A 27,931-nucleotide genomic window follows, 5' to 3' on the forward strand; every position below is an offset into this window, starting at 1 on the left:
AAATTCCAAAACGAGGCTGGCCGCTGAAATTCAAAATAAAGATCTCCAGCTGAAGATGCGAATGGCGTAACTTACAAACAAATGCCTATGGTTAGTTTCCAAGATATGTAGTGTCTTCCATTTGTTTTTAGCTTGATGCAAACACTATTATTTTGATATTTCAAACAATCCTTATCAAAATGAAAACGCACAATTTATAATTTAGTATCGACACAACTGAAATGTGGTCGGCGTCATCACACGTCGATTATAATTTGTTGTTATTATTATTATTTGTAAGAGGTCAACTCATGGTTAAAATTTCAAACGAATATGGTTAAAAGCTTACTCGGAGACTTCAATTTCGTCATCTTGTACTGTAGGCAACTTTCAAATGAAAAAAAAAAACAAATTTGTATCCCCCCTTTTTTATGTAAATATTAAAGCTGCATATTTGTGACTATACAAAATAGTTGGATGTCCCAAGTTAGGCTTCATTTGATAAATACGACATTACAAGCAAGTCATATTGAAGAAAAAATAATAATGTATAATCTTCAGTGTTTTTTCTAATACACCTTATCACTATTTGTCCGCCATTACTGGGCAGTGTTCCAGCTTGAATCTCAGGGCAGAAGGGTGCTACTTGTCTGAAAGGGCACTTTAGCGCAATAACCCAAATTGTAAGGGCACTGTTTGGCAGTGTATTAATAACCTTGAATATATGTATTCTATATTGCTAGGCTCAGCTGCAGAACATTACTTGTATTTTAACCTTATTCAGAAATTAATGTGTTCCAAGTGTTGGTTCCAGTAAGATTTTTTTATTATCAAATTATCATACCATGACACAAAGCATATCATTTTAATTGATGTAAATTTATGCAAACTGTGCATTTTGATCAGGAAAAAAATCCTTAGAAAAATCTTTTTTTTTATTTTATAATTTATATATAACTTAATTATACAAGTCTATAAAAATAAACAAGTAGTTCTGAAAGATGGAGCTAAACAAAATTGAATTTGTTATGTAATTAAATTATTTACATTAAAACTACTTGTTTAGACATATAGCATTTGTGTTATTGAAAGTTACCTAACTTGTAAATTGTTACAAAAAAGTATTAAGAAGTGCACACCAAAGTGCTCCTAAGTAGGGAGTTTTATAAATATAACAGGTGATACAAGAGATGATTATATTATAATGATGCAATAATACATTGCATATATTACAGAAGGTATAAACTCCATTATGGTTAAAAAATAAAAGCATTTGTTAAGTGCTCCTATGTAAGGAGGATTATAATACAAGAAATAAAACAGGAAGTGGTGCAATCTTGTTATGTTCAAATACAAATTTCTTTGGTTCTTCTTTTAATTTCATACTCGTGGTTATAAAAACAAAACGTTTTTACCAATCTACCAATTTACTCAAAACTTAGTCTGCCTTTTAAATTGTTTTAAATTTTCTTAAAAATATTTTTTTTTATGTGTACATATGCTATGATACGTAAACATTACAAATGGCTAACATGTCAGCATTTTCATTCTGTATTAAATATCTAGTATTTGTTCAATTATCTTAAATCCACTAATTAGCAGTGAACAATCATTAGCAGAGGTGATAAAACTGCCAAAGGCATTAGGTATTTAACTTAATCCTATTGTCAGTTAATTAGTGTTACACAATCACTCAGGTAACAATTTTACCGGAAACGCCAGAAGGCATGAAATTTGTAAAATGTATCTTTTGAAAAGGCAGATGGGGGCATTCTTTGGCTTTGGAGGGCAGAAGGGCGGGGGTAAGGGCACCAAGGGCGGGGCGCCCTTCTATTTAGGGCAGGCGGGAACACTGCTGGGTATCACACAGGTTCCCATAAAATTTTGACGTCATAAAACAGAATATCTGACGCCTTAATGGAAAAGTGATTGCTGTATGCGTCAAAAGTTCAAGCGGCCGGGTCAGCCGGCCGATAAGGCTAATAGCGATAAGGTGTATGAAAGGGAAACAGTGAGTAATGAACAGGTGCTTGCATGAATTAAAAATGATTATATGCATATACAAAATGTACCAACCAGTGAAACATATTAACATCACTTGGAGTGCATGTTATCCCTTTTCGGGGTTACATGGCTAACCAAAAATTAGCAACACTATAGGATTAAATGTTTTTTTATGCCCCACCTACGATAGTAGAGGGGCATTATGTTTTCTGGTCTGTGCGTCCGTTCGTCCGTCTGTCCCGCTTCAGGTTAAAGTTTTTGGTCAAGGTAGTTTTTGATGAAGTTGAAGTCCAATCGACTTCAAACTTAGTACACATGTTCCCTATGATATGATCTTTCTAATTTTAATGCCAAATTAGAGTTTTTACCCAAATTTCACGGTCCACTGAACATGGAAAATGATAGTGCGAGTGGGGCATTCGTGTACTGAGAACACATTTTTGTTTTTTATTTGTTTGTGAGTGAATTGGTCGAGTTAATACACCAATAAATTCCATGAAAAGGCGTTTAATCCTTATAATTCTTTTAAATTGCAGATAAGGAATATATTTTTTTTCACACTCGTAACCTCTATTACACATAAATTGTATATTTATGTCATTGAATATGCCTGTCGCATGAAGTGGGTCTCATTGGGGTCTAAGCGTGACGCAGGATTGCTGATTTTTTTGTAAGCTTGACACGTGAAAGTCAAATTATTGTGCCGTGAAAACAGGAAATGTAATCTAGTGGGACACAGGAAATTACAAAAATATTAGAATTGCTTACGTATAAATAGTGTAAGCGGGATACAATAATTTGACAAAACAGTAAGCAAGATCCGGGATTAGAACCCCCCATGAATATATTTGTTGGTTAACACAAAAATATGTACTCAATGAAATTTCCTATCTGATAAAAATTAAACTGCAAAAACTCTTATTATCATTTAAACGAATGTTTTTGTGTATTATTTTATTTAACGATAACCTTGCAGTGAAAATAAAAATAATGTCGTTATTATCGCCGCCATTTTGTTTACATTGGTTACGAAAAGAAGTTCAGTCAACATCGTCTATGGAAAAATAACCAATGTCAACTACCGGAAGTCCTCTCAAACCAAGCAATGCAAGCATATCAACGTATTCCCTTATATGCAAATCCTATAAGAATTATACAATAATCTTATTTATAATTTCCCAATCAATGTCTTATAAAGCTTGCCACATTCTATCCAGTTAATGTTGAAATTTTTGTCGAAACATACACAATTTTACCAGTCATTTGCCAATGTCCAATAGAACTTCACAATGACAGATAAATGATTATTGTATAGGATATTTGGTTAGTGATTAATAATGTCAATGTGACGGGTCACAAAATTGAAAAAAAAAAAATAAGGTCTAATAAAGGTATCATCATGTTTCCAAACTAATCTGTGTGTTTTAAGAAGGATTTTTTTATAAAAAAATCACCAATATATTAGTTGTGCTTCTTCCAAGTAAGGAACCAAATTCATATTGAATGTGTATGTTATACATTTGTAGCTGCGCAATTATTTCCTAAACCGGACTACTGACATTTTTAGAATGAATTTTGTTTTCTTGGGCTTTGAAGTATTTATTATTTACATCAAAGAAATTATCTCCAATGGTAAAAGAGTTATCTTCAAATTAATAAAAAAAAAAATGTTGTAATATTTGCAGATTTTAAATTTCATTCATGTATGACAAAGATAAACAATGGACAGTAATAAAAGAAAAGCACTGATTGAATGGGTATGTATAATTTTGATTTACCTTTAAATGAACATTTTATTGCTCATTGACGTTGTCTCATCACTGGTATCAAAACAATGTAAATTACTCTTTGATGCTCAATTGTTCATCACTCCATACACATATTTCAGTGTTCACGTCGAGTGGCTGCCCAGGCTGGTAAAATTGCTCTCGGTCTGTAAAAATCAGACCTACAGGCCAACAGAATCTAACTAAAATTTTTCAAAAATTGAGCTGGTAGATTTAGCAGTTCGGCGTGAAGACTGAATATTTTTTTTCCGTTGGCATTTCAAAGATTTTTAAGAGTTTGATTTCAGACTTCTTTTATTCTAAAAGCTACATTACCTTGTGACCATTTCTGTCTAAGACATCAGCCAGGATTGTGTTTTCAATATTGCACACATATATATATATATATATCTTCTATCATCATTGATACTAATTTGTACAGATTTTATTTTCAGCATAAAAATTAAGTCAAGCTACATAAGATCTTTACACACAGAGATGCAAACAGTTTTTTTTTCCTGTCAGACAATGGGGCCTACAGGGTACCAAGTTTTGCCAGACCCATCAAATTTCTGCCAGACCCATATTTTCACTCAAAAATCAAATGAAATTATGCTATTGAACAAACGTTAATTTTGATTTTGTTGATATTATTATTATTCGACCCACTTACAAATTTTATCGGCCATGACATATTTCCTGAACTTATCAACTATGCTTAATAGACCTCCTTCCTAGAGAGCGAATTTCTAAAACAAAAAACATGACAGAAATACGGAGAATTGTTCGGGGCGAGATGGACAAGGTACGAAAGACTATTACTGGGTGGAAATACTGGTTCCCGGAGTTAGAAAATGCGGGGGGAACAGGACATTTACTTTTATTAAAGATGATCGCAATTTTATAAACAAAATACTCTGCCGGGGCCGACGGGGATTTCAGTTTTGGCGGACCCAAGCGGACTTAAATATTGCCGGCCATCAGGTCCTGCACAGCTACGAGTTTTGCCGGACCTGCATAAATTCTGCCCCTTAGGTCCGACGGGTCCGACGATTAGTTGCATCTCTGGTTACACAATACATTTATATAAAACTATATTCTTTGTTTTACTTTCAGGTTAATTCTTTAGTTCCAAGTAATTCTATCAGATCAGTTTTAGATTTACAAGATGGAAAAGCTTTTATACAACTTTTACAGCTATCGTAAGTACAATGAGGGATAGTATAAAGAATTTAAATAAAGTTTATCAAGGAAAGGCAATAATTTTAACTTTATAAACTACAATTTATATGTGAAAATCAGAACAAATGTCAAAACGTCATACAATAAAAGACTCCACTTAAGAAATAATACCTGCTTTAATTTATGAAATATATACGAATGTGTAAGCCATGTCTCAAAATTTTTAACATGTGAATCAAAGGTTGAAATATACAGAAATTTTGGGGCTATGATACATCATGTCATGCATGTTATTTGCACACATATTAATTATGCTATTTTGTTGTAGCGATGAATGTTTAGTTCCTGAGGCACCACAGACTTCTCAACAAAGATTAGATTTGGTAAAACAGTATTTAGAAGGTACTTACTAGTATTCTGTCTGCATGTGCAAGGTCATATAGACAAAGCGTTTTGATATTCACTATCTTCTCCAATTCAAAAAAGATGCACATAATGCAATATTTCCCTGATGTCCTTGACAAAACTGCTAACAAGGGTAATTATGAAATTACAATTAATCCTTGCAGGAGCAATTTTCAAGTTATTCTGTAGGATGAAGAAACATGCTAGATCATAAAATTCAGGTTAAGCTAATGAATGAATTCAATCATTATCTTCAACAAATTAACAAAATATACGATAAAACTTCATTGCAATATTCTGTATTGTAGGATTTTATTCAGTGTCACTACTGCCTGGAAGTTCTCTCCTAGACTTCAAGCTTATTGTTCAGGACAGTATTAGCAGAAAAGACAAAGAATGGGAACTTGGAAAGGTTTGTTGTAAAGCAAAAACATGGTAGCAGAATAGAGATAGGCGACAATAAGAATAAAGTTTTAAGAATTTGCAGACTGACCCTATTAATTTGTGCCTCAAAATACTAGTCATGTGTTGTTTTTTTTACCCTTTTGTTAGTCAAGTGTGAATAATTGTAGTTCTTACCTTCATCAGAAGTTAAAAATTGAGCAAAATAAAAGAAACCCTAGTTTTCTTAGAGCTATTTCAGGAAATACTATGTTGTTTGGGGGGGGGGGGGGGGGGAATAGGCTTTTCTCAAGCCACCCTTTAGGTGGAAAGCCTTTTTCATCCTTACATGATGACAGCATATATATTGTAAGATGAGATAAAATAAAGTATTGTTAAAACTCTGTTTTAGATATTATTAGCATTGTTAGAAGCATGTGTACTAGAGAAGAAAAACAATACATTTGTTACAACGGCAACAAGTCTTCCAGAATTAGTCCAGATGGAGATTATGCAGATGTTACAGCCTATGATCATCAATGCTCAAGACGTGGGTAGTCACTTGACCGAAGACTTTGCTGATATCTTGACTAAAACTACAGGTTTGTTTGGATTGAATGTGTTCTTTTTTATGTTTATTTTGCTTGCTAGATGTACAATGAATGTATATGTTTTTGTTCCTTCTTTATTCCTTGTAGATTACTTTAACTTGTAGTTGTGCCATATTTATAACAGTTAGGTAAAAGTTGAAATGGTCCTTTATGAATAAAATAGATAAGAATTATCATACATATGATTATGTACATCATGTACATTGGGTATGACTTATTTGTGATGCATAATATATTTTATTTTTAATAACTGAAAGAACACACAAAATTTAAGCAGCTTTGATTTAAATGCAAGTGAACAATGCCATGTGTTTTCTCTAAACCAATCACCCCTGAAACATAACATTTAAGTCAGAAAGTTGGTGGTTCAATGGCGTTACCTGGGCTTTAATTGAAATTTTTCTAAGCAGAAACTGACAAGCAGATATTTGTTTGTGTCAGACAAAAGTCTATAAATATCAAAGTAAGGAGATGGGGTATGATTTTCAATAAAGACAACTAACTACCATAGTAGAGGAGAGCCCTCTCGCAAGCTAAAACTAAAATATAAGGGTTAACAATACAAGCAACACCTTGTAATTGATATGAAAATAAGGTGATTATTTATTTTTTAGCCTTTTGTACTTGTAATAAGGCTATTTCTTACATCATGTCTTATGAAATAATGATTTAAGAAAACAATCAAAGATAGTCCGGACTTTTGAAAGTTGTTGCAAAATCAGAATTACAAAAAGAGATAAACTCAATGTTGTCAATTAAAATCTTTGGATCATATACATTTTGTACTTAGTTGTAGCATTACCTTAAATGGAAACCGTGGATACAGACTTTCTGTTTTAAATTTTTTTTAAATTCATGCACAATTAAGAACAATATGATGTTTATAATTTCACATTTGTTAATCCCATTGTATAAGACATATAAAAAAAATTTGGATAAGAATATTCAGGCTTAGTCATTTGTTTAAAGACCTTCAATATGAAAAAAACAGACAAAACATACACATCAAATAAGTATTAATTAATAACCTTGCACCCTCTCGGTACCTTGTTTTTCTGTTCTTAGACACCAATGCTCACCAAGATGCTGCTCTTTTCTTCCAACTAGTTACCCAAGGCAACATGAGTCGAGTGACATCAACACCAAATGTGGACCATTCTTTCAACTTTAGTAGATTTTCAAATCATGGTACTGGTTTGTTCTTTTACCTTCTTCACTTTTGCTTTACTTTTGTATTTTTCACAGCATGCTGGTAAATATTGTGAAGAATGATTACCTGCAAGCTATTGATGTTATATTAATATTTATTTCCAAGTTTTGTTTTTTTGCTAACATAGTTGCTCACTAATATTTTCTAGTTTTAAGATGAGATACATGCTTAAAAAAGAAATGCTATGAGTTAAACACAATTGGCAATGATTGATACAATATTAAAAGATATAAATTTAATCTGTTTTCAAGAAAGAGGGATTTTGTTTGTTTGTTATGTTAAGAGTTGACTTTGGATACAGACCGAATTTCAATGATGCTTTAAAATTCACTAAAGTAATTTTGTAATAAACTGTTTAATACTTAAATACTGCAATGATACAAGAATTTTCAGGAACATTCGTGTTGTGAAATTATATATATAACATATCTAATTTCTACTATGGGCAATCCCCTTTTATTATTCAATCAGTTTGACTGATGATTAATAAAAGTATATGTTTTATTCTGGGGAACAAAATACTGTAAATTCAGAAATTATTGCGAAAAATGCGAAAGGTTTGCAATAATTTAAACTTGCATTATGAAATTTGCTATATATACTAAAAAGGATTATTCTCAATATTGCAAAAGTTTAAGTTGCATTTGAGTCTGAATTGGCAAAAGCGCAAAAATAAATGCACGCAATAATTTCTGAATTAACAGTATACAGATTTGACAGTGCTTGTAAAATGGATTTGGGATAATTGGAAGGTCCTTCCAAAATCCCTCTCTTCCCAACATACTTTCTTTGAGTATTTGTGAATATAAATTTTTATTTTAATAATTGTGAATAAAAAAAAATATTTTAATAATTGTGAATATAAAATTTATTTTGAGTAATTGAGCACATAATTCTTTGAGTATTTGTGAATATAAAATTTATTTTTAATAATTTTGCATATAGAGCTTTGAGTAATTGTACATATAAATTTATATTTCAATAATTGTGAATATAAAATTTATTTTGAGTAATTGTGCATATTGAGCTTTGAGCTATCATGGTAATTGTACATATAAATTTGTTTCTGAGTAGTTGTACATATATATCTTTGAGTAATTGTACATATAAATTTTTGAGTAATTGTACATATAATTTTTTGAGTTATTGTACGTATAAATCTATGAGTAATTGTACACATAAATCTTTGAGCAATTGTACTATAAATCTTTGAGTAATTGTACATATAAATGGACACTTGTACAAATAAACTTTTACCAACTCACATTCATTTACATGAGAAATCCCTCATGAGCTAACAGGATTGCGAGACTTTAAAAATAAAACCAACAATATTATAGTAAAAAAAAAGAGATAATGTCTTTCATGTAAATTGATAACGACTTTAGTAATAAATGTGTTTCTGACACTGATATGAAATGACATTTGAATATTTTCCAGTGGCTAGTCCTGTATCTCATCAACAATTTAACACCAGTTTATCATCAGAAATAGCCTCTCCTCTCAGAATGATGACCATAGCTAATTCACCATGTACACCACTAAGTGCATTGATGCAGTCGCCACAACTGGCACAGAAGGTATTGTATAAATCTGTAGGCTAATTTTCAAACAATTGGACTTTTATTTTTAAGTTACATTAAATAGAAATTGAGATTATGAAAAGAATTATGCAATTATTTCACTAAGAAAGAAGATACAGAATTAAATGAAATTAGCTAGTGCACTTTACATTTCAGATGAGGCGCCATTTTGATTAATTGAGGGTGATTATATATGATGCACTACAAAACTTGGACATGTGTCATAGTTCATATTTTTATTTGCAGGCTATAGCTGTTATGCAGGATTAACTTGTGTCAAATGTAGTAATTGAGTTATATATGTGTATATGCATATCCATTTCAGGCACTTATTCGACAGAGAGAGCGGGAAATTAAAAAGCTTGAGTTGTCCCTACAGAATGAAAGACATCTTAGGACAGAACTGGAATTTGACCTTCATGAAAAGGTTGAAAAGTTAAATGATAAAGGTACTGATTTTTTTATTATTTTTTGTTTTAATATTATAATGTATCTCATGAATTGTAGCCTAGAAAGTATGATCCTAGTGACAACATCTTCATACATGTTTTTACATATTTTCATACAGTTTCTCTGGATTTTTATTCTTTGGGTATTTTGATATATTTTAAAACACTTAATGATATGATTTGAATAATTTCTTTTATAATGCAGAATATGTGGCTAAGTGGTGGCAAAACCCATGCAACATGATTAATGATGTTTGTGTTTTCTATAGATAACAAAATAAAAGAATTTGAGAAAGTAGTGAAGCAACAGAGAAAAGTTCAAGACATGGTAGATGAAATAGATACACTCAGACAAGAAAAAGAGAAGAACGAAAAGGATCTCGCAAGGTATTATTAACGCTCTTGCAACAAAAAAAAGAGAGACAGAAGTTACCATCAATCAAAAAACCATAAGTCAAAAAGAAAAACATTAAAAAGGCATTCCCCATTACAAAACAATACTTAAAAAACTTGAGTTTGAGCAACATAAACCCAACCAGAAAGGGGAAATAATCTTGTGCTATGGAAGGGTGATCAGCTCTGCTCCACTTATTGTACACATATCATGTTGATCATAGCAAGGAATAAAATAAATAATAAGTTAATGGAACAATTTTATTCAAATAAACAGGTGCATTCATTATTTTTCAACTAAACTGAATATTATGAGATATATACTTCCGACTTTTAGATTTGGACATTTATCAAATTTCTTTACTTTTTTTTTCCAGGGTTCAACAGAAAATGAATGAATTGCAGAACATCAAAGATCATTATGAGATTGTAGAACAAGAAAATAAACAGCTGACAGAAGAGTTTTCAAAAATGAGAACAGAGGTATGTTTGCACTGATAGATTTATGATGTGTGTATGTTTGAAGTCTTGTCATATAAAATTTCTACTAGCTTACATAGTTTTCTCCCATTGTTTCAACTTATTTGCATTTCTTTTTAGCGTTCAGTAGCTAAATAGTTTGTGGACACTGCACTGAAAGTTTAGTTGTGAAACAGATAACCTTTGTAGTTTCACTTTGTCAAAATATGTTCAGAGAACATTATATTTTGACAAATTAACATTATAAAGTAAAATTAGTTATATGGCAATTTGAACTCATACTTTTTTCCATTGTGGGGTGCGTTATTTATTATTCAATAAAATTTGTATATTATCTGTAGGTTCAGACAATGGACAGTCTAAAGAAAAGCCATGAGGAATACAGAACTCAGTGTCATCTCAAGTCAGTAAGATTGTCAGAACTAGAAAGCTTGATTCAACACAAGAATAGTGAATTGGAAAGCAAAAACATAGAGATGTGTCATTCTGAAGAGAAAAACAGAAACTTGATAAGTCAAATTGAAAGCTTGAAAAAAGATCAAGAAGAATTTGAAGAGCTACTAAGTTGCAGAGGTAAGTAATGTATTATACCCTCACAACACGTATTGAGAGATATATTATTATGTTCATTTGATTGTAACATATCTCAGTCATGGTTGATATTGTTATTTACAACTGATTATCACATTTTATTGTTACCAGTTAAAATCATAAGGAAAAATGAGACTCTATTTAAATACTTGGTCGTAGATATATGGATGTTGTGGTAAAGTGCATTTGTTTTCACAAATTTTGAAACAATCATAGGAAAATAAAGCTTTTCTTGAAAAAAAAGCAATTTTAAGGTTGATAAACAATTATTTAAATTTCCATACAAAACTAAAATGTATAGCTGTCTTCAATAATAATGTCTATATGTATGTAAGAAAGAAAATGAGATCCATGATTTTTATTTCTTTTGATTAATACAATAAATGATTGAGATAATCAGATTTCTTACAAGTCTTGTTTATTTAATCTGAAAATGTCCATTCTTCCAATAGGTGCTGTAAATGGTGAGAGTATGGGGGTAATCAGTGACAAACGGATAAAGGAATTAGAAGATGAAATGGCACATATGAAGTCATCGTGGGTTGAATTGTCAGCTCATGAACAACTACAACAGAAACTAGATGCTGTTTCAGAAGCCAGAGATACATTTGAGGTTGGTATGCTCAATTAATTTGATCAGATTTAATGCAACTTTCTTTACATTTCCAAACAATAGACAAATTTTCAGATACCAAATTCAAAATTCAACGTATGAAATAGCTGCATACAGTAATTATACTGATGACACAGAAATGTGTATGTGCCAGCTGATCAGGCATTAACAATCTTTAGAAAATATTTTTTAGAATTAGATGAATAAATTTATTGCAAGGTTTTATGTGCAATTTTTCGAAATTTATACTGTACTGGATTTTGTGCATTTTCTTGAGATTTATATATTTATATAACATTTCATTATGAACTGTGAATTCTATTATATCAAAAATAGTTCCAATGAAAAAAAAAGAACACAATCAAACTTTTTTACTATCTTCTTTGCAGGCAAAGTTCAGTGATGTTCATAAACAGTTTTTAGAAAAAGACAGTCAGGTAGACCAACTTCAGCTGGAAGTTTCTCAACTTAAATCTAGCATTGAAGTTCATCAAGAAAATCAGACTGAATTGGTAAAGAAAGTTAATGATGCAGAACAAGAGATTAATGTTCTTAGGCAGTCAGAAGCCAAACTTATTTCATCTGAGGAATCTGCTATAGCTGCCAGGAAAGCTGCTGAAGACCAAATCCTGACATTACAGAAAGATCAGTCACGATTACAAACAGAGTTCAAGTTAACAGTACAGGTGAGGCAACATACATGTAGCAGAGGAATATTTTTTCTTTATTTGATGAATTTCTGGGAGAAATAAATTAGACAAAACATTTTGAACTAAAGTTTAAACTTTTCAACCAAAAATTGTTTTCTGTTAGAAAAAAAGAGGCTTTTCAACATAGTCTTTGGGCACTTCTCTGTCTTTTCCTAATATTTTTCAACTTTTATTTGTTGTAACTTTCTTTTATTTTTTTAAGAATGAGCTTCAGTCCATATTTTATCAGAAAATCACTTCATTATGTAGGAATACGAAAACATGTGAGTTAATACCAGCATGACACACTCTCTACACTATCTGTTATTTTCAGGAGGTATGCTAAAGGTAGAAAATGACACCAATAAGAGAAAACACCAAGAGCATCTACAGAAAGGGATTAAACAAAATATCTGTAAACATTTTAGGTTACCTTTCCATAACGAGTTAAAATACATCTTATTACACTTTACTTTATTGTTTTGTAGGAGTTAGAGGGCACTAAACAAGCAAGTGAGAACAGACGTCAAACTATGGCAGCATCAATTGATGTGGCTTTGTCTGAAAAGAAAACTGTAGAACAACGCCTTCTTAAATCTAATCAAAAACTTGAGGAACAAGTCACAGAGCTAAAAGCAAAACTTCAGAAGGAACATGAAGAGTCGGCCAAGAGTGAGGAAGCACTGAAATCTAAAGTACAAGCCTTGCAATTGTCACTGAAGCAGACAGAAATTCTTTTAGAGAATGACCAATGGACAAAGGATAATACAATAACAGCAATGAGAGAGGAGCTTAAGGAAATTCAGGAGGAACTTACAGAAACAGAAAATAAACTTCAAATTGAAATTGCACAATTAACTGAAAATAAAAATAAACTAGAAGATCAAATTGCAGAACAGAAAGATTCATATGTGCAGAAAATTGATAACATTTCATCGGAACTACTCACTTTCAAAACAGCAGCTAGACAAAAAGAAAATGACATGTGTGACAAGTTGCAGACGGTCAAAGATGAAAATATCGCTTTGAAAAATGAACTTGACAATTTGAAGGCAGCCAGTGATAAAACTGTATCTACAATGGAACAAAAATATTGTAAATTTGAAAATAAGGTGAAAGATCAAGAAGAAAGCCTAAGGAAAGAACTTAAGGCTTTACAAGGTAAATATCAATGGAGTCAACATGATCAAGAATCACTGTCTGAAGAAATATCCGATTTAAAAGACTTGATTAAAGAAAAGTGCTTGGAAATTGAAAATTTGCAAAGTGAAATATTAAATCATAAACAATGCGAAAATGATTTGAAAGGTCAGATGTCTCAGATAACAAATAGTAAAGAAAACTTACAAAAGCAGTTGGAAGAAATGAAAGAAAATATGAATGTTGAACAAGAAAATCATGCTGAATTAGTGAATAAGATTTCACTGGAACATGAAACTGAGATTCAGAAATTAAGAAATTGTTTGTCGGCCAAAGAGGCAAGTAGTTTAGATACCCAGCAGAACATGGAAACATGCATGAATGAAATACAAACTTCACTAGAAAAAGAAATGGAAAGAGGAAAAGAGAAAGAGAGATTATGTCAAATTCAGATTGCTCAAACTAGAAATCAACTGGCAGAATTACAAGGGAAATATGATAAGCAAACAGCAAGTTATAATACTATTCAAACCACATTAAATAATGAACTAGAACAACAACGCATTACAGCTGCTGTGTTAGAGGAAAAGCTTAATAAGGAAGTACAAAAAGGTCAAGCTGAATTGAGTAAAATCTCTGCTGAGTACAATGAATTGGACATGAAATATAGATCAGTGACTGATCATGAAAGAACACGTGACAGCAGAATGAAGGAATTACACCAGCAAATATCAGAGTTAGAAAGTCGGAAACGGGACTTGGAAAATATAAGTGAGGAGAAGAACGAGAAGGTTGATGACCTCACTGGTCAGATTGTTCTGATTAAGAAGGTGGCCGAATCTAAACAGGCAGACAATGATAAACTATGTTCGGAAAATAAAAATTTGAATGTGAAAGTAGAAGATTTGAATGAAAAGTTACTGAAGGAATGTAAAGAAAACGATGAGATGAGACACAAACATAAAGAGATTAATTGTCATGTAAATCAGTTGGAGAACCAATTATGTGAAGTCAATAATAAACTTGTAGACACTGAAAAAGTGCTTGAAGAAAAATCTTCATCTCTTAGTCGGGAGGTTGAAGCTGTATCTGAACGTGATGCAGAGATTTCTGATTTGAAAATTTCATTAGGAAATACAGAGGAAGAAGTTGTATCTGCAAAAGAACAGGTTTCTGAACTAACTGAAGTCAACTCTGAATTAAACAAAAGTCTTGAAAATGTGAACAATGAACTGAAAAATTTGCAACTTGTTTTCAATAATAAAGAAATTGAATTGAATGAGAAGATTCAGACATTATTAGAATCTCATAAAAATGAAATTTTAGAATTGAAGGAATCAAGTGAGTCAGAAATTAAAGTACTGAACTCTGAAATTGAAAAAATGAAATCTGATTTACTTTCATGTGATACTGAAATTCTTAGACTTGAACAAGAAAACAGAGATCTGAAGTCATCGTTAGAACTATTGAAGGAAGAGCATTTGCAGGAACTAGAACAGATTCATAGCGAGAAAGAAACAGTTTTAAATGAATATGAAACAAGATTGAAAGGAACAAATGAAAAATTACATAAAGAAAAGAATGAACTTATTGAAAGTCATAAAATGGAACTTCAGTCACTAAATTCAGAATTTTCAGAATCAAAACAGAAGTTTGAAAATACCATTGTGCAACTGAAAGAGCAATCCAAAAATGATTTAGAATCATTAAAATGTGAATTTAAACTTCAAGTTGAAAGAATGACCACTGAACTTAAACAAGAACATGAAAAAATGAGCAGTCTGAAAAAGGAATGTAAGGTCAAGGTCTCTGAAACTGAAAAATACTGGCAGTCACAACTAGAGCAGCTGCAAGAGGAGTATGCTCAAGCTAGTGATGAACAGAAACAGGAATATGATAGTCAAGTTCAGGAACAGGAAGTTAGGTACCAGTCTCAGTATGAGGCACTGGTACAAGAGAGGGAAATGATCTTGTCCAATCAGAAGATGGCATTCCAGGAAAGGGTGAATTACCTTGAAAATAGGCTTACTCAAAGACAAACTGAGATTCAGACTTTGACGAAGGAAATGGATGAGGACAAAGGAAAGACAGAAACAGATTACAAACAGAAGCTTGCTAATATTGAATCTATATTGAAGAAAGAAATGTCAAATCAGAAAGATTTGATGAATGAATTAAAACAAAATAAGGAAAGGGTCAATGAGCTTCAGTCTGCTTTGCGTGAAAAAAGAACAAGCTATGAAACTTCCCTGAAAGCCAGTAAAAATGCCTGGGACTCCGACCTCGATAATCTTAGGGAAGAGTACAATGGTAAAATGTCAGAACTTGAAAGAGAGAAGAACAGACAAATAGAGGATGAAAAGCAAAGAAGAATAAACATGGAAGAATCTTGTCATCATCTGGAGGATAGAATGGAAACATCGTTACTTGAAAACAATAGCTTGAAACAACAGGTAATATTATTAACTCAATCTGTTTATCATGTTCATAATGAAAGACATTTTCTATAGTCTTATTTTTGTTGAGCATTTTTTTAATCCATTCTGTCTTACAAATTAGATACAAAAAGTGAAAGTTTGTGCAAATAAGAACAAAATTACAAAAAGTACTCTAAGCAGAAAAAAAGCACATCTTCACCAAAAATACAACCGCTTGACAACTGTGTACAATGAATCAAACAAACATGAAATATTTTAATTTACAATTATTATAATCATGATAATGGTTAATGTAAGAAATTTAAGGGGCAATGAACAGTTTAATTGTGTGACACAAAGTATTATTCTTTATCTTGCTGTTTCATTATATACTAAGCAAGGATCCGAAAATTTTTTCACCTAATTTCGGTCATTTTGGGACAACTTAAAAGTTGGTGCCCTTTTTCAAACAAAGATTGTGTGTATGCTCATACAGTCATACTCTGACGTCCCACGGCCCCAGCTTGTCTGGCACAACAGACGTTGGACGTCAGAGTAATCTCGGACGAACTCGTAGCATTAACGAACTTGTTTAACTGTTGGATCGCATTTACTTCAGAAATTTCCCTACCATTTTCCTTAAAATCGATCTTGAGCAATAAAAGGAAGGCAACAGTTTAAAAATGAAATGATTTTAATGACTCAAAACGATAAATTTCTCAAACTTCGCTTACGTTTCTTTCGATTTTGAAGCCAAAATTATAACCGGATGTTTTACGACAATAGTAAAACGACCAATTCCGGACTCATTTCCGGGATTAGTTTTGTTTATCAAATTCACAGGAAATCGTCGGCTTTTTAACTGTTAACCTTTAATAGTGTTTGAATATTAATTATAATAGTTGGACTTGTTTAATTTAGCATGAAATCATTTTGAATTTACGATATAGTGTCTAATTTGCGGAATAGAATTTCAAGCATGCGTATAAGTAAACAAAGCACGTGTGTTTGTAGTGAAACAATATTTTGTTCTACGTAAATTAATTTGATTTTAATTTAATTTTAAATCAGAATTGACAATTGTCTAAGCTGAGAAAAGTAATAAAATAATGCAGACAGTTGTTATGAACTTTTAATTTCTTTAAAATATTAGTTCTGAGCTCGTGATCAATAAAAAAATTAATTAAAAACACAGGTAAAGAGATTAGCGATCATTAGCCAATATTTCCCAGAGGCATAACTATAGTTATTAGGAGGGCCCTCAGGATTATAACACTTTACTGGAGTGGCAGTTTTATTACAGGAAAAGGATAACAAACAAAAAATAAGTTCAAAAATGGCGATTTAGACAATGTTAGAAACTCGATCTCAACGAAATGACATTGAATGACCGAAATTATTTCTGTAAAAAAATAAAATTTATCCTAAATCCCAATTACTCATTTAGGACAAAATACTCTCAGTTTAGGTCAAGACTGGCATATATGACCGTTTCCGGACCCTTGATACTAAGAGTAACACATGACTAATCCACTGCATTTTAAATGTTTTTTATTTGCTGTTTTAATGCATATTTGAGCTCTATTTTATTATTGAAAAATATATATATATTTTCCAGTTGGCTGCAGTTGAAGAAGAGAAAAATCAGCTTATCCTTGACTATGAAAAGACGTTAGATTTGAAAAACAATGACTTTTCCAATCAAGAACAGTTAAAGAAGAAAATAGAAATGTTTAAATCACAGGTAAAAATCTAATCCCAAAAATATGTTTATTGTTAGATTGTCAAATTAGTATACAATATAGTATAGTAGTATCAATAACCAAAGTAGTTATCATGATGAACTTGTATTTGTCATTGAAGAGCACCAAAATATTAAATTGTGAAAAAAAATAATGCTATATAGACGAAAAATGTTATTTAAGCAAGCCTCAAATTTGAATATTTCCAAATTTATTTATTCTTGGAACTACTACTTCTTTCATGTTTCATCTTGGATGCAGTGAACAATATTTCGAGCATATTCAGGACAATCTATTTGACAACATCTTTGTTTATAATGTTAAAATATCAAATTCATGCGTAGCAGTCAAAATGATGCAAGTTGCACTGATTACAATATTGTGTATTCAAATATTTCGTTTTAGGTCCAGAAGTTAGAAGTGGAAAAAAATTTCCATCGAGATCAATTAGACAAAAAGGTTAAAGAACTGAAAGAGGAACTTGAGTATAAGGAGGAACAGTGGTCTGAGGAAATGGAGAGTGTAAAGAAACAATACACAGAAGCTAACCAACAGAAAATACATGTATGTAAAATAGAACTTGTTCATTTTATACTTAAGATTAATTGTCTCACTTTATTGGTTAAGTAGTTGCAAAGACAAAAAAGGCTGTTGACTGATTAATGAATGTATGTAGATACAATGTAGAAAGGTAACATGACATAAATTAACATGTATTTACACTTTTTGTTGTTCTGAGTTTTCTCCCCTTGATTATTTGTAGGTCTAAAGTTTGATATAATCATGACCAATATCCACATTTCTTTTCCACTTGCCAAAAAATGTAAAATTTATGTTGGTTTTCAGGTTGTGACCATTTCTCATTGTGTCAAATTTCATAATCTTCACAGCATTTGGTGCACACATTTGAAAATATCACCCAGAATACATTTTAATGCAAATGGTAATTATTGGACCACCATGCTTTATTGATGTTTTTGAATTCATGTGTCTGAAAAATTATTCTAAATAGATTTTTTTACGATGCAAACAATTTCTTATCTTTTCAGTCTGTGTTATCACAGGAAAAATGTCTATTTATGTATTTTGAATTAATTATTTTTTTGTTATTTACACTATAGCTTCAACAACAGATGAAGAACATTGGGGAGAACACTGACAAGAAAGACAAAACAATTGCACAGTACCAAAAATACTATGCCCAGAAGAAAGAAACCAATCTTCTTCTACAACAGGAGGTTAACATCAACAAAAAACTGGCCGATAACTTCAAAGAAAAAACGGAGAAACTGGAGGCAGAAATGAATAAGTTGAAAAACAACTATAAGGCAAAATCTGAAAAGATGGAAAAAGAACTTGAACAACTGACAGTACAGATAACAGAGCAGAAAAATAAGTTCTCTAAGACGGAGACTGAAGTAGCACCAGTGAAATCTCAACTCCAGGAAGAACTGAACAAAAACAAATCACTTCGTAAGAAGCAAAATTTTAGATTGTTAAGGATGTTTGCTACTTTTGTTTTTGATGTTTTGTCTTATATTGGGAATCCTCTATACATGTAGTGCCATTAAAAATAATACCAGCTGTTCCCTACTTTTGTTTTTATAATTTTACCAAATATAGTTAAAAAAAGTCATTTTGAAATCTAATAAATCCTTGTTATTATTTCATTCTTTTTTAAAGGAAAAAAATGAAACATAGAAAACAAGAGAGTATCATATCCTGCCAAATTTTCAATTGCTTATATCTCGAAAACAAGGACAACAACATTGCATTTTTTTCTGCCATTTTTAGTTCCTTCATACTGTATAAGTTGCTTGTTGTTTTGAAACAGAGTAGCAAACATCCTTAAACAAAGTAGTTAATTAATATGATTTTAACAAACGGAATACATTTAATTTGAGGATATCAGCTGCATACAAAGATATATGACTGTGTATATATATTTATACATTCTTGTGCTTGGCTTTAATTTGCCTCGATGTCTGAAAACTTTGTGTAAAAGTATACTGAGCAGTAGAAGTTATGGTCATAAAAAAATGCAGATGTATTAAAAAAAAATCAAAAATATCAGAATTATAGTTTTGTATGCCAGGTGTGCTTTCGTATTCAAAAGACTTTATCAGTGACCCTTAAATACAAATGACATACAGGCAAGAACAGTACCAAGTTGCAGATCAATGAGGGTTAAAAATTTAAAAAAATGACATCAGGAATTGAATTTCTTCTTTTTAATAAAAAATGTCGTAACTCTAACGATTTATCCATTACACATTCATATATAAAAGTAGAAGGAAGCAACCTAAAGACAAAAAGCGAACTATTTATACCACATTATTTATTTTTTTTAATGTATAAAAGTTTCTTGCTTTCTTTAATCAAATAGTTACCTATTTGTGGATTGCTGATGTACTGATTTTATTTGTCACTTGATAGAAAACAAAGTAAAGACCTTGGAAGTTCAGTTAGATTATGCTGATAAACAAGTGAGAGAACTCCGTCACAAGTTAGATGATGCTGGCACAGTGTTTTTGGGAGATAATACTGAATTCATGAAGTTAAAGAAAGAGTCAGATGTTAGCCTTATGGGTAAAGAAACATTTATTTTATATATCTTTTTAGACCAAATAAGAATATATGTGTTGTTCCAGTAACCCTATCGTCCCTACTTTTTCGGCTTAAAAATAAACTACCCTAAAGATTTTATTGATATTTTTCATTAAGCACTGTTAAAGTCAGAATGTTGCTCCCATAGACTCAATGTAAAAAAAAACATAAAATAAAAAAAATTCCCTACCTACCTACCCTACCTTTTTTTCAGATGTAACTGGAACCACACATACTTTTTTATTTGGACTTATATGAAGCTCAAAATTGAAAATTGAACTGATAATGAGTCAGAAGAAACAGTGTATATTTTTTCTTCAAAAAAATACATATTTCCCATTTTAAATAGGCTTTATGCAGAATTTGTCAAAACCATCATATTAAGTTTCTACTAGAAGACAATTTTTCTATAATGTATATATGGTATTCAAAAAAATAAAGAAATCTCCCAGTATATCATTCGTCGATTTCAGCTTTTAATAAAATTACATATTATCTTTTGATTCCAAGTTATATTTGCTTGACCTTCAAAGCTACTTGAAGACAAAAAAAAAAGAGTTTTCTTTTATAATTTCTATGCCTTAATAGTGATAATGATAGTAATGTGTCATTTGTGTAAGTCTTATATTTTATATATTTAGTACATGTATATAGAAAGGAAAATAGAACAATGGTATAATTTTATCTTTTATTATATTTTAAGAAACCAGTTTCCGTGATGATGGTGGTCCACTTACTCCTTATAACCTCCGATCATCAACTTCAAGAAAATTCTCCCTGGAAAGAAACCCATCTCAGAGTTCGTTACAACATCTATGTAAAAGGTTTGTTATTCTGTTGCTTTGTATTTTATCATATGTTGGACCGAAATGAAGTTGGGGTATTATATGAAAATAAGAAGATTGGGTATGATTGCTAATGATACTTTCCATCATAGACCAAATTATGCAAACTTAGGTCATTGTATGGGCTTCAACAATAAGCAAAATCCATATTGTTTGATAAGGTACTAAAACAATTCAAATGAGAAAAACTGCAGCCTCAATAAAATCTTTGAAAAATTATCAGAGTAAGTTTGTACTGGTTGTCTGCATTAATTTGCACATGCTAAATTATCTTTGGAAAATACAAAGAAGGAAAATTATGAGAATTAGTGTGATAGAAAATAATTATTCATCTGATATCAATACATTTGGAAAAAAAAGAATACTATATCAATAAGTATTTGGAAATGTGGAAAAAATTCAAACACTAAAATAAAAATTTCTACAAACCTCATTTAGTGGAATAGTCACCATATGAATACAGTTACTTTATATTTTTTACAGTGATGGTGACGAGAAGAGTATATCTCCTTTATCATTGAGAAGTCATGGCAGACGGTCATCACTATCGGATCCTAATCTGAATGCCACCATAGCAAGTATAGATTCTGTGAGATCAACAACTTCAAGTAAGTATTAAATATGTAGTTTTTTATTAAATGTAAAGAAAAATATCCGTTATTCAAATACTATGGACATAGAATTTAAAGCTGAGTTTATTTCACAATCACTTCAAATTTAAAATATCTCCCATGTGAATAGTTTGTAGAATGAAATAATGTTGATGTGAAGTGCCAATTTATTAATTTTGTGTAAGTAGCTGGGTTTTTTTTTTATTGCTCTATTTCTGTTTAAGCCAATTTGTTTTTTTATGCTTGCAATGTTTTGATTTTTTTGCTTTCCTGATTTTTTGTTTTTGTTTTTTTGGGGTTGTTTTGGGTTTTTTTTTTTTGTCAAATTTTGTCAGAAAATCTAATTGTTTTTATAGAGCAGTACAGTTTATAATGATTTTTAATTTTTATTTTCAGAAGGTATGAAAAGATTTGTCAATGATGAGGACGATGAAGGTGAAGTACTTGAATGGAAGAGACTTGGTGAGTTATCACGAAGAAACACACTTTGTCTTCCACATCTTAAGACATCATACCCTGTAGAAACACAGAAGATTCAACTCCGTGTTTTCCCTGACAGACAGCTGCAGCAGAGCCATTTGAGTACCAACAGTCTGAAGAAAAGGAAACAAGAATTGGTGGACGAAGATGATATAAAAACAGAATTTTATGACAGTACTAAGAACAAACAGGTAGACCTTTTTTTTCATGTCATTAAAAAAAGAATGTAACAAGAAAAAAAAATGAGAAATTTTACATAATATTCATGCACGAAAAAAGATAAATATCTTTACTTAACTTTGAAAGCATCATCTGTTAAACCACAAAATACTGATAATGACAATTTCAGACCACCCATCATTGAATTGATGCCCTTAGATTTGTCATGTTATTCTATCAAAATAAATCTTACATAAGAATTCTTAATCACACTTGCCTCAATGACTTGTTCCTTTGCAGGCCAAACATGTAAATACAGTTTATCAGAAGCCAGGTCCACCTACACCCGGCAATTCTAACAAGAGGAATTCTAGAGGGACACCAGGAAGAGGTTTACTAAATTCACCACGGTCTCCAATGACTAGTGGTAGGAGACGAACACCAAAACGTACTCCAAAGAAGACTCCTAAAAAGGAGACAAATGAAAATGTTAAGGTAATTATTGTTATTTAAATCTTCAATTATTTGAAGTCAAGTTTCTTTGAGAGTACTTTCTTATATAGCATCTAAGGTTCAAATTACCAATGTCAAGGATTAATGATTTGGGTGAAAGATAGATGCATTTGTAGCTAGCTAGAACCTTCTTTTAACAGTCAAAGAAACAAGTTTAATTATTGGAGCAAGGTTTAAAATGGATTCTTTAATCAGGATATGCATGAGGCCTGCAGTTTTAATATAAAAAAAGAGATTTAAGCAAGACAGCATCAAATGAAATTGTACACTATTATAAAAGGAATAGTACATATGTTATTTTTCCTGATCCACAAAATTGCTCACCATAAAAATAAAATTGAGAATGGAAAGGGGGAATGTGTCAAAGAGACAACAACCCGAACACAGAACAGACAACAGCAGAAGGTCACCAATAGGTCTTCAATGAACACTTGTACTTGTAGAAATAAAAAAAAATAGATTTGAATAAAGATTTTTCTGCTTTCAGCCTGCCACAACATTTAGCATAGGATTTACTCCAAAGAACAAACGTTTGACAAGGCAGCATGGTTTTGTGTCGGCTTCTAAAAGTTCAACGAAGGTTAGTAAGTTGATCAACATTTTCGAAAAGAAATCTGTATCAAAAACACCAGACACACCGATGGAACAGAAGTCATCACCAGCAAAAACACCATCTCCGAGAAACAAGAGGCTTTCAATATCCAAATTAGCCAAAGACAGGAGGCTTTCAACAACAAACACACCATCTCCCAGAAACAAGAGGCTTTCAATATCCAAATTAGCCAAAGACAGGAGGCTTTCAACAACAAAGCTACCTACATCTCCACAATACAAAAAGTCACCAGCGTTTGCCATAAGAAAAAGGAAGTTAGCAACTTCTAAAGTACAAATATCTCCCAAAAACAGGAAGCTGTTGTTATCAGGAAATAGAACTCCAACAAGTCCTGGAAACAGGGAGTCGTTATCTAGAAAAACACCTAGATCTCCAATAAACAAAAAGTTGTTCTCGTTACAAACACCGACAACACCTAGAAACAAGAAGCCACCAACAGGGCTCTTACTCATAACCACACCCTTAAAAAACATGGGCAAACAGCTTACACCAATGAAAAATTTAGCCAAAGTTTTCAATAAGCTGCAAACTACACCAAAAAAGATGACCGCAAAAGTTACTCCCATTGTTACAAAATAGATCCATGTATTTTTTGTATTGTTGAATGTAAAAAAAAAAAGGTGCTGATTACTGCTCAGTTTAGAAAGAATTGTTTTATGACCTGTATGAAAATAAAAGTAAATTATAATTCTTTTGGATATTTGATAAACAAAAAAAATCATTAAAAATGTAGACAACAAAAGCAGTTTTTTTCAAATGATGCAAGATGTAAATTGAATTATAAGAATAAAATTTCTTTTTATTGAAGCTTTTCCCATCACTTTTCGTCCGTCGTCGTTAACTTTTACAAAAATCTTCTCTGAAACTACTAAGACAAATTTAACCAGACTTGTCCACAATCACCATTAGGGTATCTAGTTTAAAAAATGTGTCCGATGACCCTGCCTGCCAACCAAGATGGCCGACATGGCTTAAAATAGTACATAGGGTAAAATGCAATTTTTGGCTAAAATCTCAGCAACCAAAGCATTTAAATCAAATCTGACGAGGATACATTTGTTCGTTAGGTCAAAGTCTATCTGCCCTGGAATTGGTAATTTTTCAGAAAATTTTGCAGCTTTTGGTTATTATCTTGAATACATTATTATAGATAGAGATAAACTGTAAACAGCAATAATGTACAGAAAAGTAAAACCTACAAATAAGTCACCATGATCAAAATGGTCAATTAACTCGTTAAGGAGTTATTGCCCTTTATAGTCAATTTTTAACAATTTTCATAAATTTTGTAAATTTTGTAATTTTTTATCCGTGTATGAAATGCACATAGACCAAGGTGAGCGACACAGGTTCTTTAGAGCCTCTAGTTAAGATGTATTTATCTTTCTAAAATATAAAAATAAGATAAGTGTTATTAAATGTTAATCATTTGATTTTGAATAAGTAGTAATCTAGATAAATTGTTCTGCCAAATATGTTTTGTAAATATTGAATTTAAACATCTTGCAATCTAATTAAGTATTTATGCGCTCTTTATTTATAATATAACACAATAAAAATAATTAATAGTAACTATGTTATCCATGTGCTTAAAGTACCTAATTGCAAGATGTTGCCAAATATAATTATATATTTTAGTTTTGTATTTCATATACAAATGTATTATTATTATTATAACCATAACGGCAACATTTGATGAAAATCACTGCTTTACAATGAATAGATGTGTTCATAGGGAACTATATTATCTGTCCCACTTTTCTTGTCTGTTTTGTTGTTGACTTCAGCTGTCAAGAATGTTAACATGGTAGGCATTAGACTGATATTGTTTTCCTAAACACACTGATTACTGCTTCTCATTTGCTTTGCAGTTTTATTCCAGAAATATATTAACATTGAAATTTTATGTTAAAGTAATTTGAACAGTTTAAAATCATAATATGACTTTTTGAAGAGCCTAATGAGGAGTATACTCATTAACTTGCATGATTTCAGAGATTTTAATGATGCAATATTAGTACACTAAAACATTGTTGAATGGGGATTGTTTAGTTATCACTTGTTCATTTTACTAATGCACATATTATCCTATTGCACAGTAAGTTTTGCAAATTTGTATGCACTGTTCACAATTTGCATAGATGCATGTACATGTGTATGATATAAGTTTTTTTTTCAATTTCCACATTGACAAATATTGAATCAGATTGGTCAATTGAAGACTTACACACAGAATGATAGACAAAAAATTCTACATTACTAAAATTTCCATGAAAATTGCACATTTTTTAAACAATTTTGGAATACTATATTTCCATATTCCTAGTAAAGAAAATGTGATAGTAGAAGTACTACACAGGGTATTGACCTCAATTTATGGATATAAACAAAAACTCTTAAACCACTCCTGTAGTTCAGGAAAGCAAATACTGTTACATGATATAAAAGTAAGAAGAAGATGTTGTATGATTGCCAATGAGACAACTCTCAACCAGAGACCAAATGACATAGAAATATAGGGAACCATACAGCCTTGAACAATGAGTAAAACCCATTCCCCATAGTCAGCTGTAAAAGGTCCTGAAATGACGAATGTTGAAAAATTCAAGCTAGAATTTAGAAACAGAGTATCAGAGTATGCCAGTACTTGAAACAATGTGTATAATTGTTTGTAATTTCTTGAATATTCTTTACATAGTTTCTATGATAAACTAACTATGTTTTTTCTCTTTTCAGGGACATAAACCTAGACAGCCCTTAGCCGTTAAGAATTGTTTCCAACAAACTGGTGTGTGATGAAGTTGTATTTTTTATTTATTATACAGCGATTCCAGACTCTCAGGAGGATTTGTGAAGCTGTTATTCTGGACTTTAAATGGATATTTTAAATCAATTATTGCTCATAAATATTTTCTAGCTTTTTTATAGAAGTATGATTAAATTTGCATGGTTTTTTTTAAATGGCATTTCCATTCACAATTTGCTGTTTGTCTAAATACAAAATTATTGAATCTCTTAAATATGAATTAAATAATTGAAATATATATCATGTTAAATAAATTGTTTAGAACAGAGTGGTTGTGAAATAAAGAAATCAGTTGTGGCATGTACATAATGGATATATATAAATTTTTAGGGTGTAATATTATAGTTTTACTCACACACCAAGTTTGAGTTGGACAACTGGCTTTGTCTTCTTTATTTGTATTTTTTGTAAATCTATGCTTTTTATTTATTTTAATGTAGACTCTTTAAATACTCTGAATTCTTGTATCAATTGCCTGTAATGTAGATTTATTGTATTTCTGTCAATTTTCAAATGAACTTAAAGCTTGCATACTGGAATTGTAGTCTGGGGGTTTACAGACGTTTTAAGTATTTGGCATGTTAAAAAGATTTTTAAAGAAAAAAAAATTTCATAATAAGCAAATATTTTTCGTTTAAAAATTACTCAACAACATAGAAACGTTATTTTACAGATATTTGAAATTATATAAAGTTATAAAATTTCTCTAGTTACATTGACATTTTTCTCTTTTCTTTCTTTTCTTTCTTTCTTATTTTTCTTCCTTTATATTTGAGATATCATCTGAAAAAAACAAGCATTTTTTTAAGTCTTCTAAAGAAATTGACAGAATTACAATGAATACAGAGACAACTTTTAGTGCCTGATGCTAGTCATATAGTGTATAGTGATGAGTGCTTATATATGTGAGAGTGAGTGGTGTGTACATATATACCTGTGTATGTTACATTTTTATTTTCTTCTTTTTTCTTGCCTTAAAGTTGCTGCCCACATGCAACAAGAAAGTTTTTCAATTGATCTCAGAAATTGTAGTTTCCATTGTTAAGTTCATTCATACTCATTTCATGCAGTGACTTTTGATCCTTTCTTAAAATTATGATTTTTGTAAACAGAAATTTTTTATTATGCAATGAAGTGGTTAATATTTATAGAATTGTAAAATAAATTTGTATGTGGTTCAATGGCTTTTCAAGTGCTTTTTTAGTGTTTTATAGGGCATTATTTCCAGATTTATTTTTTATATAGAGAGCCAATATTAAGTCACTGCTTCCATTATAATCATGTAGTAAACTATTGTATATCTAATGTAAAATATGTAAAATAATATCTTCATTGTAAAGCAGTGTATAAATTGTCGTAACCAAGCTAAATAAATCATATGACAGATAATGTGTGTCCATTTTTATTAGAGTCCCAAAAAAATCCAGTTTGTACTATAAGATTTTTAAACATAGAAAATAGAAAGTTACATTTAGTTGGTTCTTGGTGAGTAAATTGAAATTCTCATTCATTTAAAATCAAAAATGAATTAAAAAATAAGTAAAAAATACCCCAAACTACAGAGAGAAAAATATTGGGATATGTCATAACCACTGTGACAGTTTATTGTTTCTTCCTTTTTCCATATATACTACAATATAAAAGTCCTATTCAATTAAACAT

The 27,931-nt window shown here is 30.9% G+C and overlaps 1 protein-coding gene across 5 annotated transcripts; it reads left to right on the forward strand.

Moving 5' to 3' along the window:
- On the forward strand, window positions 1–27,658 carry LOC143080028 (uncharacterized). 5 transcript variants are annotated; one of them, XM_076255672.1, is made up of 26 exons: window positions 1–90; window positions 3,669–3,740; window positions 4,866–4,951; window positions 5,260–5,333; window positions 5,645–5,748; window positions 6,130–6,319; window positions 7,394–7,516; window positions 8,979–9,118; window positions 9,447–9,570; window positions 9,840–9,957; window positions 10,341–10,446; window positions 10,785–11,016; window positions 11,487–11,647; window positions 12,037–12,333; window positions 12,825–15,929; window positions 17,512–17,637; window positions 18,041–18,199; window positions 18,757–19,108; window positions 20,072–20,224; window positions 20,946–21,066; window positions 21,571–21,695; window positions 22,095–22,369; window positions 22,638–22,832; window positions 23,338–23,430; window positions 25,251–25,270; window positions 26,200–27,658. In XM_076255672.1, exons 2-26 carry the CDS (start codon window positions 3,705–3,707, stop codon window positions 26,222–26,224), a joined length of 6,540 nt encoding a protein of 2,179 aa, XP_076111787.1. In that variant the 5' UTR covers window positions 1–90; window positions 3,669–3,704; the 3' UTR covers window positions 26,225–27,658. The 5 variants fall into 5 exon arrangements, with proteins under 5 accessions (XP_076111787.1, XP_076111786.1, XP_076111785.1 ...); XM_076255671.1 differs by lacking the exon at window positions 25,251–25,270; XM_076255670.1 differs by lacking the exon at window positions 25,251–25,270 and having other exon boundaries at window positions 26,289–27,658.
- The last annotated feature ends 273 nt before the right edge of the window (window positions 27,659–27,931 follow it).

Source organism: Mytilus galloprovincialis, chromosome 6 (genome assembly GCF_965363235.1).
Source record: "Mytilus galloprovincialis chromosome 6, xbMytGall1.hap1.1, whole genome shotgun sequence".
Taxonomy (NCBI): Eukaryota; Metazoa; Mollusca; class Bivalvia; order Mytilida; family Mytilidae; genus Mytilus; species Mytilus galloprovincialis.